General features: G+C 33.6%; 1 protein-coding gene across 2 annotated transcripts; it reads right to left on the bottom strand.

Annotated features, from left to right (window-relative positions):
• Window positions 1-7,423: 7,423 nt before the first annotated feature.
• On the bottom strand, window positions 7,424-12,389 carry PDC (phosducin). Of its 2 annotated transcripts, none has more exons than XM_072828487.1 (4): window positions 11,997-12,389; window positions 11,557-11,641; window positions 9,882-10,033; window positions 7,424-8,358 (listed from the first exon to the last, which is right to left on the bottom strand). In XM_072828487.1, the coding sequence occupies exons 2-4, from the start codon at window positions 11,615-11,617 to the stop codon at window positions 7,834-7,836; spliced, it is 738 nt and encodes a 245-aa protein (XP_072684588.1). In that variant the 5' UTR covers window positions 11,618-11,641; window positions 11,997-12,389; the 3' UTR covers window positions 7,424-7,833. The 2 variants fall into 2 exon arrangements, with proteins under 2 accessions (XP_072684588.1, XP_072684589.1); XM_072828488.1 differs by having other exon boundaries at window positions 12,118-12,389.
• Between the last annotated feature and the right edge of the window lie 1,066 nt (window positions 12,390-13,455).

Below are 13,455 nucleotides of genomic sequence, written 5' to 3'. Positions count from 1 at the left end.
GGGATTGAGTCCACGTCGGGCTCCCTGCATGGAGCCTGCTTCTCCCTCTGCCTATGTCTCTGCCTCTCTCTATGTCTCTCATGAATAAATAAATAAAATCTTAAAAAAAAAATGAGGAAGTCAATGAAAAAGTCCAGATTATGGAAGGGTGATTTGCTAAAATAATGATAACATTCAACATGATAAAATTTGAAGCATAAAAGGAAGGCTGTGTGAGTAGAGTAATTTTTGATAAATGAGGGAGAATGATTAGAAGATCGGTTGACAGTTACAGGAATAGAGGAAAAGTGATACAGATAAATAGCATGAGCCTTTTAAAAAGTACGTAAAATTTTTTACAGAGGCAAGTAGTAATAATGATCTGGTGCAAAGGAGAGTGTTAAAAATGATATTTGGATCTTTGAAAGAATAATCACTGGAAAGTGATAAAGGGAAAGTATGCCTTCTTTGAAGAACCAAGTTTCAGTTATGGAAGATGTGGAAGGAACATTTGGGGGAAAGGTTGAAGATAAAGGCAAGACTGCTGCTTTTAGAGAAGAAGCGGAAGGAAGGGGTTGGAGAAGACAATGCAGTAGAGTATTATGGCAATGGCACGTTGGGAGTGGGCAGGTACTATGGAGGCCGCAGAGGCAAGGGGAGCTCTAGCTTTGGATGTTGCCTGTAATCAATTCAAGGTTAAGTTTCCTGTAAGATTTAATCTCAGTGATTTTGAGGGGGGTTGGCCTCTGGGTCCATTGATTGAGGACTCACTCAGACTATGTGAGTAGTTATTGCTGCTGCAAGAAATTTTGGTAGCTGCACCTATTTGGCTTGGAGGTAAGAAGCAGCCTAGGCAGTGATGCCAGCAGCTAAAGACAGCAAGGCTAGGGTAGGAGCAATTATCTGTAGTCATGAACTTTAAACATTCAGCCTTACATTCTAGGGATAAATACAATTTTTTTTATTTTATCTTTTACATACAGTGTTGTATTCAATTTGCTAATACCTAATATAGAATTTTTGCATCTAAATGAATAATGTTAGCCTGTGATTTTTTCCCCTTCTCATTTACTGTTTTTCTAATTTTGGAAGATTACACTATCAGGATTACCTTAGTTTAATAAAATCAGTTGGTGATTATTCTCTGTTTCTGCTCTCTGGAAAAGCCTATATAAAATGATCTGGTTCTTCTTAGTTTGATAGAATTAGCTTGAAAACACATCTGGATCTGGTTAATATTTTGTAACTACCTCTCTGGTTTATTTGCTTTTACAGGATTATTCAGACTTTGTTTTTCTTAAGTCAAATTATACAATTTACCAATTTGTATATTTTCAAATTGGTTGACATTAAGTTGTTCATAATGTTTCATATCTTTTAAACCTCAGCTATCTGTGAATGTTTTTTGAAAAAATTTCTAATGTTTTTTATTATTTATGCTCCTCCCTTGCTATCAATTTGGCAGATACTTCTCTATTCTCTTATTTTTTTAAAAGAACCAACTTTTGCCTTTGTGGATTCTATCTATAGATAGAATTTATATTTCATTGATTTCTGCTCACATTTATTTCCTCAATTTTCTACTTTGTTGGTTTACCTTAGTTTTTTTTAACTTTTTAACTTATTAAGTTGAACACTTGGGTCACTTTTTTTCTTCTTTTGTAGTTCATATTTTTAAGAATAAAATTTTTCTGGATATAGTATTTTTGTTCTATCCCAGAAATTTTGATGTGAAGTATTTTTATCATTTTTCCATTTTAATAATTTCAAATTTATAGTGTAATTTTACTTCTTGACACAGGAATTATTTAGTAGTGTATGTCATTGGTTACAAATATATATGTTTGTTATTAACTTCTACTTAATACCATTGTGATCCTAAAATGTCATCTGCCTTATAATGTCCTAATTTATTAACTTTTGAACATCTTTGTATGCCAGAGGGAGAAGAATGGTTAGTTCATTAATTATTGGTTTGGGCATTATATATATTTCCCTTAGATCAGGCTCATTAATCACGTGGGTAATATCTACTTTGATACGAATTTTTTGTGCATCTCTTGATCTGTTAAGGATTGAAAGAATTGTAGTGAAATCTCTGATGGTGGATTAGTTGCTTTCCTCCTGTGTTCTATCAATTTGTGCTGTGTTTATTTTATAACATTTTATTGATTATATATAAATTTAAAGTTGATAGATCTTCCTGGTAAAAGGATCCCATTTTATCATTATAGAATGGCCATTTCTATATCTAATAATGCTTTTTCTCTTTAAATGTATTTGCTTGATATTAATTTAGTGATATTTTAAAAAAATTATTTGCTTGTTATGACTTTTCCATCATTTTATTTCCAACTTTTCTGTTGTCCTTACACTTTAACTGTATCTGTTCTGAATAGCAAGTACCTGGGCTTTTTAAAAGTCTTAATTAACAATATGTGCTTTTTAATTAGTGAGTTTAAATCATTTACATATTTTTGTAAGTTTTTATTTATTTATTAATGAGAGACACACAGAGAGAGGCAGAGACATAGGCAGAGGGAAAATCAGGCTCCCCACAGGTAGCTTGATGTGGGACTCGATCCCAGAACTCGGGGATCACACCCTGAGCCGAAGGTAGACGCTCAACCACGGAGCCACCCAGGTGCTCCTCATTATGTTTCTTGTTACTATTGTTATGTTTGGAACTATTTCTACTTTAAATTTTTAAATTTTTACTGTGAAACTGAGAAGAGTAGTAAAATAACTCTACTTTCAAATGGATAGCAATTCACTGCCATTTCTCCTTCAGAAAAGTTAAATGGTGATTTAAAAGTTTTCTCCATTCCACCAAGATGAAAACAACAAAATAAAAATTTAAAATCCCTTTTCTTTTTAAGTGCTCAACGTAGGAAAAATAATGGGAAAAATGGCTTCTTTCTTTCTTTCTTTCTTTCTTTCTTTCTTTCTTTCTTTCTTTCTTTCTTTCTTCTTTCTTTCTTTCTTTTTCTTTCTATTTTTAAAAAGATTTTATTTATGTATCCATGAGAGACACAGGGAGAGAAGCAGAGATATAGGCAGAGGGAGAAGCAGGCTCCCCAGAAGGAGCCTGATGTGAAACTCAATTCCAGGACCCCAGGATTACCACCTGAGCCGAAGGCAGATGCTCAACCATTGAGCCACCTAGGTGCCCCTGTATTTATTTTTAATAAATGTAAATATAATGTACAGCCATGTTTATCTGCTTCTAAACTTCTGTGGGTCTTACACAGTTTATTAGTATTAAGTCTCTGTAATTCAAGTTACCTAGCAAGTTCAATTTCATGTGTTATTATCATTGCTTGTTGAGAGTGCATTAATTTGTTAGAACAGGAATCCTGTAGAGGACATAATTATGTCTTGTCAGTGATGAATAAATGTCAGCCTTAAAAATGAAGCATTATTTTTGGGGTAACATGATTAAATCAAACTAGTATGTACTCAGGGATTGGAGTGGGGAGTGGGCATTCTGAGAAATAAAATAGCCAAGGGTAAAACACCTAGTTTTATGAAAATGATTTTTTAGAAGCATTGTCTTGTATACTATGGGGGAAAAAAGCCCTGAAAGATAAAAAAGACTTTGATACTTGTTACAGATGAGAAACTCAATTAAAAATAAATTTTAATTTAATATTTTCTTTAAATACTATTGCCCAAATAAGGAAAATCCATAATTGAAAACTGAGTTTATGTACTATATACTTAGACCTGTTCTCCCTACCATAGTCATGGCCATCATATTAAATTTGGAGTTGTGAGACTTACGAAGCTTTATTTGGATGCCAAGTAACTTTTTTTTTCCCCTCAAGAATTGACATATGGACATGGACTAACTTACCCAAGATCACAAAATTAGCCCTGAGAGTCTGGTACCAGTGCTCAGGATACTGAGCACTGCTCAGGATAATCACCACTACTAATACAGACAGGGATACAGATATAAACATAGACGCAGGTATTATCTATTGTTGGTTTAAGTGTATGTTTTCTTTACCTTAAGCCCCTTAAGGTCAAGAACACTACATAGCATATTGCAGCTTATCCATAAATATTTATCATCAAATGAATGAACGAGCTTCTCACTTAGCAAGATAATTTTGCCATTCCCTGAAATTTTCCTATTATTTTAATATTACTTTACAGTGGACACTGTTGGCTTCTTTCAAACCTATTCCAGTTATTATTTGGGTGGTTTGTTATGAGACATGTTATGACATTTTAGACCTTTACATTTAAAACTTCATTCTTTTGCTAAGACAGAAATGATCTCTTCCTCTCTTCCTGCCAAATATAATAGCAGAATGAGTGTTTACATGAGAGGAGTTTGTAATCCAGGATTTCTACAGCAGCAGGCTTCAAATTCTAGTCAAATCCTGCCTTTTGTCCAACTCTTCCTGATGAGTGTTACCATCAAAGCTCCATTCTGGCATTCATTAGTCACCAAATGCTTATTTTGAGAATGGTTGCTATCATCACTTACTCCCTACACAGGTACCACCTAGTTACTTTTGTTTTGGCAATTATGGGTTAAATACATTCCTGAGTTTAGTCCTGCTTAAGCTTGCTAGCCCTCTACTTTAAATTAATGCATGGTTAATAGAAGAGTAAAGCTTTCATTGAAGGAATCTTTCAAAGCATTCATTTTTATTCTTCTTTTCCATAGATGAATCTTCTTTTACTGCTTAGCTATGCTTTTCTACCCCTGCCCTAAACACTGTGCTATATTGTAGTTAATGATTAGTAATTAAGAACTTATATTTTATTCTTAAAATATTGTTCTCTTTAGAGATACCCATTTCACTGTCATTCCTCACTGCCTTGCTACCAATTTATTTTTTTAAGTATTTACTTCCAACTCATGGAATTAATGTCAATCTAAAAGTCATTTCTCTAAGGAGTGTTTTCATTATAAATATCTCATATAAGGATCCTGTTTTTTTGCTAAAGCTTTTTGAGTCCAATAATTCCCTAACAGAGAACTCTATAAAGGATTAATAAGTTTGTTAGCAATTGTTTGATGGGAGAAAACATGTCGAACTATCTTTTAAAGTTTCTTATTTTATATGTAATTACCCTGCGTGTCTCTCTCCTAGCACTTTTCCTCCTTGTTTTATGTCTAGAATTTATCAACTTAGAAATAGGCCATAAGGTATTTAAAATGCCTTTCCCAATATAAAAAGAATGGAAGGTGGAATTTTGGGTTCATTAAAAGAAACAATACCTATTGCAATGACTATATGTTAGGGACTGGCCATAGTTAGAATCCTGTATTACCCATATTTGTATCACCAATATCTATTACAATTATAGAAAATTATTTTTCTTTCCCATTGTTTTCCTTCTTCATTCCCTTTCTCCACTTGAGACACAGGATTTTGGACACTAGAGAGGTGAAAATAGAAATGTGAAATTTGAAAGCAATCTGAATCTTAGTGTTATTTAAGACTATGGACAGAAGGGAGTTACCTAAATAAGTGTTTAGAGAAGAAGACTATTTCTGCTTTGAAGAAATAGCTGATACAATAGTAAACAAAGCAGAATGTATTTTCAAAGAAGTGACTCAAAAAGAGGGGAGGTGGTCAGCTCTGACATATGCTTATAGGAGATAGCATAAAATAAGGAATTAGAATTGGTCACTAAGTTTGATGCAACTATAATTAGAGTGCTTGAGATAAAAAACCTGAGTGGAGTCAGCTGGAAAAAAAAAATGGAAGTGAAGAATAAAGACTGTGACTTTAGATAGTTCTTTGGAGAGACGTGTTTGTATAGGAAAGCAGAGATTGAGGGATAGCTGGAAATTTTAAATTATAGTTAGGCATATTTTATTTTATTTTATTTTATTTTATTTTATTTTATTTTTTAAAAATTCTTTTGGGAGGTTTTTTCCAAAGATTTTATTGATTTACTTGAGAGAGAAAGAGTGAAAGAGAATAGGAGGAGGAGCAGAAGGAGAGGGAGAAGCAGAATCCTTGCTGAGCAAGGAGCCCAATGCTGCAGTGTGGCACTCGATCCCAGGACTCCAAGATCATGACCAAAGGCAGACACTTGACTAAGACACCTAGGTGCCTTACTTGGGCATATTTTAAAAGTGGGCAATTTTAAAACTCATTTAACAAGCCAATATGAATAGTATGACATAGAGGAAGGGAGAAACATGATGCAGCAAGAGGGAAAATAATTGCAGTAGAAAAAGGACTGGGTGAGAGGATTGGCTTTACCACACAGCTTGGTCATGGGTCTTAGTTGCATGGATGCTTCTTTCATCTCAGTATCAATGGAAACAGTGTTTAGGTGCAGGTGCACATTTTAGATTGGAAATGGAAAGGTGAAGTGGGGCCCATCTGATAACTTCTATTTGCTCAATGAAATATGACGAAGGTGAAGTGCTTGCACTGGGGGAAAAGAGTATGAAAGATTTAAGGAAAGAGAAAATACAAAATCTTCAATTAGGATAGTGGAGACTAGAATTTGTGACAACTGTCTGATTTGAACATTGGTCCACAAAGGGAAAATAAGCAAATCTGTTTAAACACACTTCCCACTGGGAGCCAATTTTGGATGATTTATCAAGCACTGTGTCTTCAAATATGAGATATAGTGCTTCAGCTCTCATGCACCATTAATTCCTTCTCTGATTCAGACTCCTAGAAGTTTTTTTACCTTGCTCTTCAGCTCACTCATGGCACATTTTTCAAATTATATTTTATTTTGTATTTCTATTTGTTTGTGTAGGAGGAAAGTTTCCAAGTGTTTCAAGGGAAAAAGTAGAACTTCTCTAAATTTCATTTTCATCATTTTAAAGTGCAATAATGCTACCTATTTGCAGAATTGTGGTTAAAAATTAGACATTATATGTATAAAATGCTGGCCCATAATAGGCAATTAAAAATGATAGTTGTAATATCACTACTAAATATTCTTTTGTCCATAGAATAAAGAGACCTTGCTTCTACTCTGCCTTTTTCCAAATAAGTTTAGCTTCTGACATTGTATTTTTTAAAAAATACTACTTTGTTTAGAACTTCAATGTGGTGCAATGTTTCTAAGTTTCTTATAAGAATATAATATATAGGGACCCCTGGGTGGCTCAGCAGTTTAGTGCCTGCCTTCGGCCCAAGGCATGATCCTAGAGTCCCCAGATCGAGTCCCACATCAGGCTCCCTGCATGAAGCCTGCTTCTCCCTCTGCCTGTGTCTCTACCTCTCTCTCTCTCTGTGTCTCTCATAAATAAATAAATAAAATCTTTTTAAAAAAAGAATATAATATATATAATAATAATAATTATATATATTATATATATAATATATATACGTATAATGTAAGATAGCTTACTGAATGATTTTTTTTTGTATTTTGGGTTATGTAATGTTTTTAGGGCCTTGATAATGTAGTACTTGAAAAAAAAATAGACTTCAAACAGAAAATGTATATCCTCTTAAGACTTTATTTTTATCATACAAGCAAAATTATGATTGATAATGTAATTTGGAAAGCCCAAATAACACCACTGAGGGGGAAAAAAAAACAAAAACAAAAACAAGGAGTAAAAAAGTCAACATATAACTTGAAAGGAATTTTTGAAAACTGCCACAATATTATTTATATCCTCTTTACTTACTAACATGTTGCTAAAGACTACAATATTTTGTAGTAAAGCCTCTATGCACTTAAGTAACTAAAAAATGCTGAATCAAATAATTTTAGTATCAATCTTTTTATCCCCTGCAAATTAAAATAGCCATGGCCATACTTGGTGTTCACTAAAGGAATATGGATACTACCAAAATCAATGTACAATTTGTAAAGGAGAAATACAAGATTTGACATAGTGACTCTTTATTCAGTATCTTCTTCCATGTTGGTCTGATCTAGGGCATGTATCTCCCTTTCAGGTAGTAACCCATATTCATTTAGGAAAGACTCCACATCCCCAGCAAAAAATTCTTCTGCAAACTGTTCAGTAACACTAATAAAATTGCTTATGAGTTCCCCACCTTTGTAGATGAGCAGTGTGGGGAGCACATCTGAGGAAAAGCGGTCCCCAGCACCTGTATTAGAAGCTTTTATTTTACAGAACTTGACCATAGGGTATTCAGCTGCAAGACATGTAAAGCTACTATTTAGAGCATCACAGCCCTTAACGCCATCTTCATAAATGTGAACAACAATTGTGGTGATTTTCTGTTCCTTTTCAATGGTTTCCAAGAATTGCTCCCCAGTCTCAAGCTCATACACAAACCCATATCTAGGCCCAAAACTCAGCTTCTGGTGCATATCCTGCATACATTGTCTACGATATTTACGAAGGCAATTTTCATCTTCTTTGTCTCGGTGAATTAGTTCATATTCTTGAATGCTCATCTGGGAATAGACAAAAGAAATGATAGAGAAAATTTGGTCAGAAATTTATATTATCTTAAAAAAATTTTTTAAAGAGTATTTATTTATTTGAAGGAAAGCAAAAGCAGGGAGGAAGGGGAGATAGAGAAACAGGCTTTCCTCTGCAGAGAACCTGGCTCAGGACTCAATCCCAGGACCCCAGGATCATGACCTGAGCCAAAGGCAGATGCTTAACCAACTGAGCCACATAGACACCCCCAGAAATTTATATTCTTTAGACACACCAAACCCATTCTCATTTCAACTTCTATCTCACTCCTGAGGTGACGAAGTCCTTCTCTTTCACCACTTTCAAACCTTTATTCAAATGATACCTTCTTTGATGATATGGGTTTCCTTATATGGGTTTATTTTTCTTCACAGCAATAAGTACTACCTGACATTGTGTCATATATTTTTTTATTTCATAAAGTTTTTGTAACTGTTATGTCCCATGGGGGCAGGAATTTGATCCCACAGGCATACTTTTACATTTATTTTTTCTTCATATCTCTTTTTAAAAAGGGATGAGGTGTTGCAATTCTTCAGATGGGAAATTTAATTGTCTCATCCATATCACATAGTGCCTCAGTAAAGGAAATCTAGAAATCTGGAAACAAGATCTTAGACTTGAAGATTTTTACAATGGCCAAAAGCCTAGAACCAAGATGCAGTCTGTCTATGGAGAATCAATATGCAACTTATACAATGGTTTGGAGATAAATAACTCACAAAGTGAGTTATTCCACAATGGAAGTCACTTTATGGATATTTAAATTAATATGATTGTTGTTGTAATTATTGTTATATAAATAATGCATGATAATTATAAGGATTCAAAAATAGCCCAAAAGCTAAAGGAAGGAAGTAATAAATAGTGAAATTTCACCAATCTAATACTCTGAGATAATCTCCATTAACATCGCTTGACATATCACATGGACATACATATTATATACCGAGTAAATAAGTAAGACTTTTTAAAAATTTTGCTTTAAAAAAATCATGATATCATAAAAAAAAATGTGGCTTATTCTGCTTACCAGCTTTCTCCTATTTGGAAAAGGAAGTTGAGATCTCTCAACCAATCCTACCCTTCGAAATAACCGATACTATCAAGTGTCTTTCCATACTTCTCTGCATACATGGTCATATAATTATAGAAGGGTAAAAACATATACAGTCATGTGGTTTTTTTCCCCATTGCTCTAAAGGATGGGATCATATAACTTAAAATACTCTGTATCTTGCTTCCTTATATTACAGAACTGCCTGTAAGTCAGCTTATATATTGTAACTCATTCTTTTAATAGCTGCTATACATTTTTTAATATGGAATACCTTCACAGACATTTACTTCATTTAATGGTTTTTTTTTTGCCAATGTAAACAATACTATAATAAATATTTTTGAAATATATCAATTTTATATTTCTAAAGTGATTCTTTAGAGTCATTTAGACTAAAAATACATTGTAATTTATTTATTATTGATTTTTCCTTACCTTTCTGCTGAATCTTTCTTTTGAGTCTTTGTCATCTCTATTCTGAGGAGAAGACATTTGTCTGAGAATCTCCTTCTTACTAGGTGGAACTGAATCACTGTCTTCACTCTCTAATTTAAACTTTCTCCAATCATTTATTACTCCTTTGGGTCCTGAATAAAAGAAAAAACAAAATTTTTTCCTTTTTATTTTCAAAATGACTATTTATACAGTTGAAATTTGTGTAAGTATCACTGTGGGAATAGATATCAACTTCTGCATCAGAAACAAACATCTTTGAGGGGTTTTTGTTGGTTTTTTAAAAAAGATTTTATTTATTTATTCATGAAAGAGACAGAGAGAGAGAGAGGCAGGATGTAGCAGAAGGAGAAGCAGGCTCCCTGCAGCAAGCCTCTTGTGGGACTCAATCCTGGAACTCCAGGATCATACCCTGTGCCCCAAGGCAGCCAATCAACTGCTGAGCCACCCAGGCGTCCCAAGGAAACAAACATCTTTGTTTGAGCTACAAATTTCTGGCTGCCCTGCCTTCTGTTCAGGTCATGATCTTTAGGTCTGTGATCAAGCCTCCACACCACCCCCATGGGGCTCCCTACTCCCTGCTTGTCTCTCTACCTCTACTCCTACCCCTGCTTGTGCTTACTCATTCTCTCAAACAAACGAAAGAATTATAAAATGAATTCCTATGCATTTTGTCAAGTACGCATGTGAATTCATCCACCTTCTGACTAAATTTAAAGGCTCCATTTCATATTATTAAGAGAGAGAGGAAAACATTAGTTTAATAAGATTCCAAAGAGTTTAAAAAAAAAAAAACCTAAACTGTTACTTTTATTTTTTTAAATGTTATTTATTTTTTTAATTGTAGTATAGTTAACACACAATATTATACTAGTTGCAGGTATACAAAATAAGTGAAGAGGCCTAAGAGGTACTAACTGAACTTTTAAACTGACATGCTATTTGACTTTCAAACTCTTAGTAGTGGCATATATATTGTCCTTACAATTTAACAGATTAGGAAAACAGGCTTTGGATGAAATGTATTGAGGGCAGCCCCAGTGGCTCAGCAGTTTAACACCGCCTTCACCCCAGGGCATGATCCTGGAGACCTGGGATTGAGTCCCATGTCAGGCTCCCTGCATGGAGCCAGTTTTTCCCTTTGCCTGTGTCTCTGCCTCTCTCTCTCTCTCTCTCTCTCATCTCTCATGAATAAATAAATAAAATTTTTAAAAAAAGGAAATGTATTGAAATGGTAGGATTTCTAGAGGAATATTGAAATCCATTTGATTTAAGAATGTTTTATCATTTATTTTTTTCAGATTCAAAAAATGAAAAACTATTTACCTTTTGGTCTGCTGTTGTTTACGATTGCAAGGAAAAGTTCATAGTGGGGAACATAAGAGAAGAAAGAGCTTAATTATAGTGTAGATAGGTCTTATGATAGTTGTGCAGGAAGAGATTCTCAATAATTAGTGTTTTTCTCATTCTTTGACATCTAAATAAAACTACTTTAAGTGTGTTTGATTTCACATTAATTTTCCCAAATATTTTTTAGATGATTCCATCAAACCATTCAAAAGTATTATTTAAATTTTATGCTGAACAATGGCAGTAAGAACATTAGAGATCTCCACATTTATGTTAATAATATTTTTCTTCTTCTAGATTTTCTTACCTGTATGTGTGGCCTGTCCTTCAAAGTCTTCCTCCAAACTTTGGTTTTTGGCTTCTTCCATTTTAGGGATTTGATTTTATATAATCTATAGTATGAACAAAGAAGTAATGATGACATGAATGCTAGGAGATACACACGCATTATATCCTATCATTTTCTTGCTGCCAAATTGCATGCTAGGGTAGGAGTTATCACTAAGGGATAAAATGTTTAGCATATTTCTGCCTGCCTTATAAAAGGACATTAATTTAATGTTTGTGTTTTTAAAGGTATTTTGACCTGAAGATTTTACATAATTCATAATTTGTTTTTACTTAAAAAGCCTTCTTCAGTTTGTCTATGTACTTAGTGAACATTATTATTTAGTTGCCAAATATCATATAATTATATCATAGTACTTTATATAACACAATTTTTAAAATTAATAATTATATACTTACTATGTGCTAAACACTGTTACAATTATTTAATTATTTTATGTGTCCAAAAAATCATTTAATATAGTCATATTATTAATACCATTTTACAACTGATGAAGCTGAAGGACAGAGTTTAAATTACCTGCCCGTGGTCACATAGTGGTAGAGCAAGGATTTGAATCTAGATTTAATTTTAGAGCTAAATCGTGAGTCATTACACTCTTATAGAAGTTAACATAATGTAACAGAGTTGTTTTCATCAGTATAGTTTGGCAAATCCTACTTCTGAACTGGCATTAAAGAAAAATGATCTAAGGAACAGTGTTATTCAAAAACCAACACCAGAACATCTGTCTATACAATAAAGCAAGTTTTGGTGATGTTAACCACCAAGCAAATGATAACAATTAGTAATCGTGCCTATAGAATTTTGACTAAAATATGTCACAATATCTATGAAAAGTACATGGAATTTTATTCATAAGAGGTTCCTTGATGCCATGATATGGAACCTATTTATCTCTTGGTTCACTTCAAACCCAACTTGTTTACTTAGTTATCCTTCCCATCATCTGGAAAACTCTATTAACTATATATACTAACACATTCCCTAAGGGGTCCATAATTGTGATTTTCTCGAAATTTCCAAGTCAAGGAGGATATGCTAACAGTGGATATACCATCTTTTTACTCTTCCTTCCTCTACCTTCTCTCCTTCTTTCTTTCAAAGTCAGTTTTAGCCAGTGATATAATCCAACTTATGCTTTTATTCTCATCTTAGTTTTTTATTGATTTATGCTTGAACTTGGTTCCTTGGTGCCTTCCTAAGGCATGGAATGGTAAAACAGAATTCTTTGTCTTGATCCCTTTTTTGCTTTGACATCTGTTCCCAACATAATTTTATGATCTCATAATTTTATTGTTTCCATCTATAGTCCCTACTCAGAATCACTGGTTGTCAAAGGTCTTTACCAATCTGATTTTACCCACTTGAACAAAAAAAGGCTTTTAAGGAAAGGCTGTCAAGCACTCTTGGGGACTGTAGGAATGATTTCAAATCATGTATATTTCTCATGTTCATGTAAAAGAGGGAGTATAAACAAGATAAATGGTTTGAGTCATTAAAAAAATATTAAAGTTGAATATTAAGGTTGAATGGATTAATGTTAATGAAAAAGAATAAAGGATAATGAAGATAAGGGAAATGGAAATAAGTAAATGTTGGCTAAAACAAGCTACTTAAGGGGCACTTCGGTGGTTCAGTCAGTTAAATGTCTCCCATTGGCTCAAGTCATGATCCCCAACTACTGGGATCAAGTCCCAGGATTGCATCTGGCATTGGGCTCCCTGCTTAGTGGGGAGTCTGCTTCTCCTTCTCTCTCTGTCCTTCTCCCTGCTCATGCTTTCTCTCTCTCACACACACTCTCTCAAATATATAAATTAAATCTAAAAAAAAAAAAAAAATCTACGTAAAAGGTGC

The sequence above is a fragment of the Canis lupus genome, chromosome 6 (genome assembly GCF_048164855.1).
Source record: "Canis lupus baileyi chromosome 6, mCanLup2.hap1, whole genome shotgun sequence".
NCBI lineage: Eukaryota > Metazoa > Chordata > Mammalia > Carnivora > Canidae > Canis > Canis lupus.
The sequence above is the reverse complement of the archived record's forward strand: the minus strand, read 5'-3'. Positions and strand labels throughout refer to the sequence as shown.

Excerpts from the sequence above, each read along its gene's own strand:
- PDC (XM_072828487.1), bottom strand. The coding sequence starts at position 11,617 with ATGGAAGAAGCCAAAAACCAAAGTTTGGAGGAAGACTTTGAAGGACAG. Across the intron at positions 10,034-11,556 it reads AGGACAGGCCACACATACAG|GACCCAAAGGAGTAATAAAT; the intron begins GTAAGAAAATCT and ends TCTTTTATTCAG. Across the intron at positions 8,359-9,881 it reads AAGAAAGATTCAGCAGAAAG|ATGAGCATTCAAGAATATGA; the intron begins GTAAGGAAAAAT and ends GTCTATTCCCAG.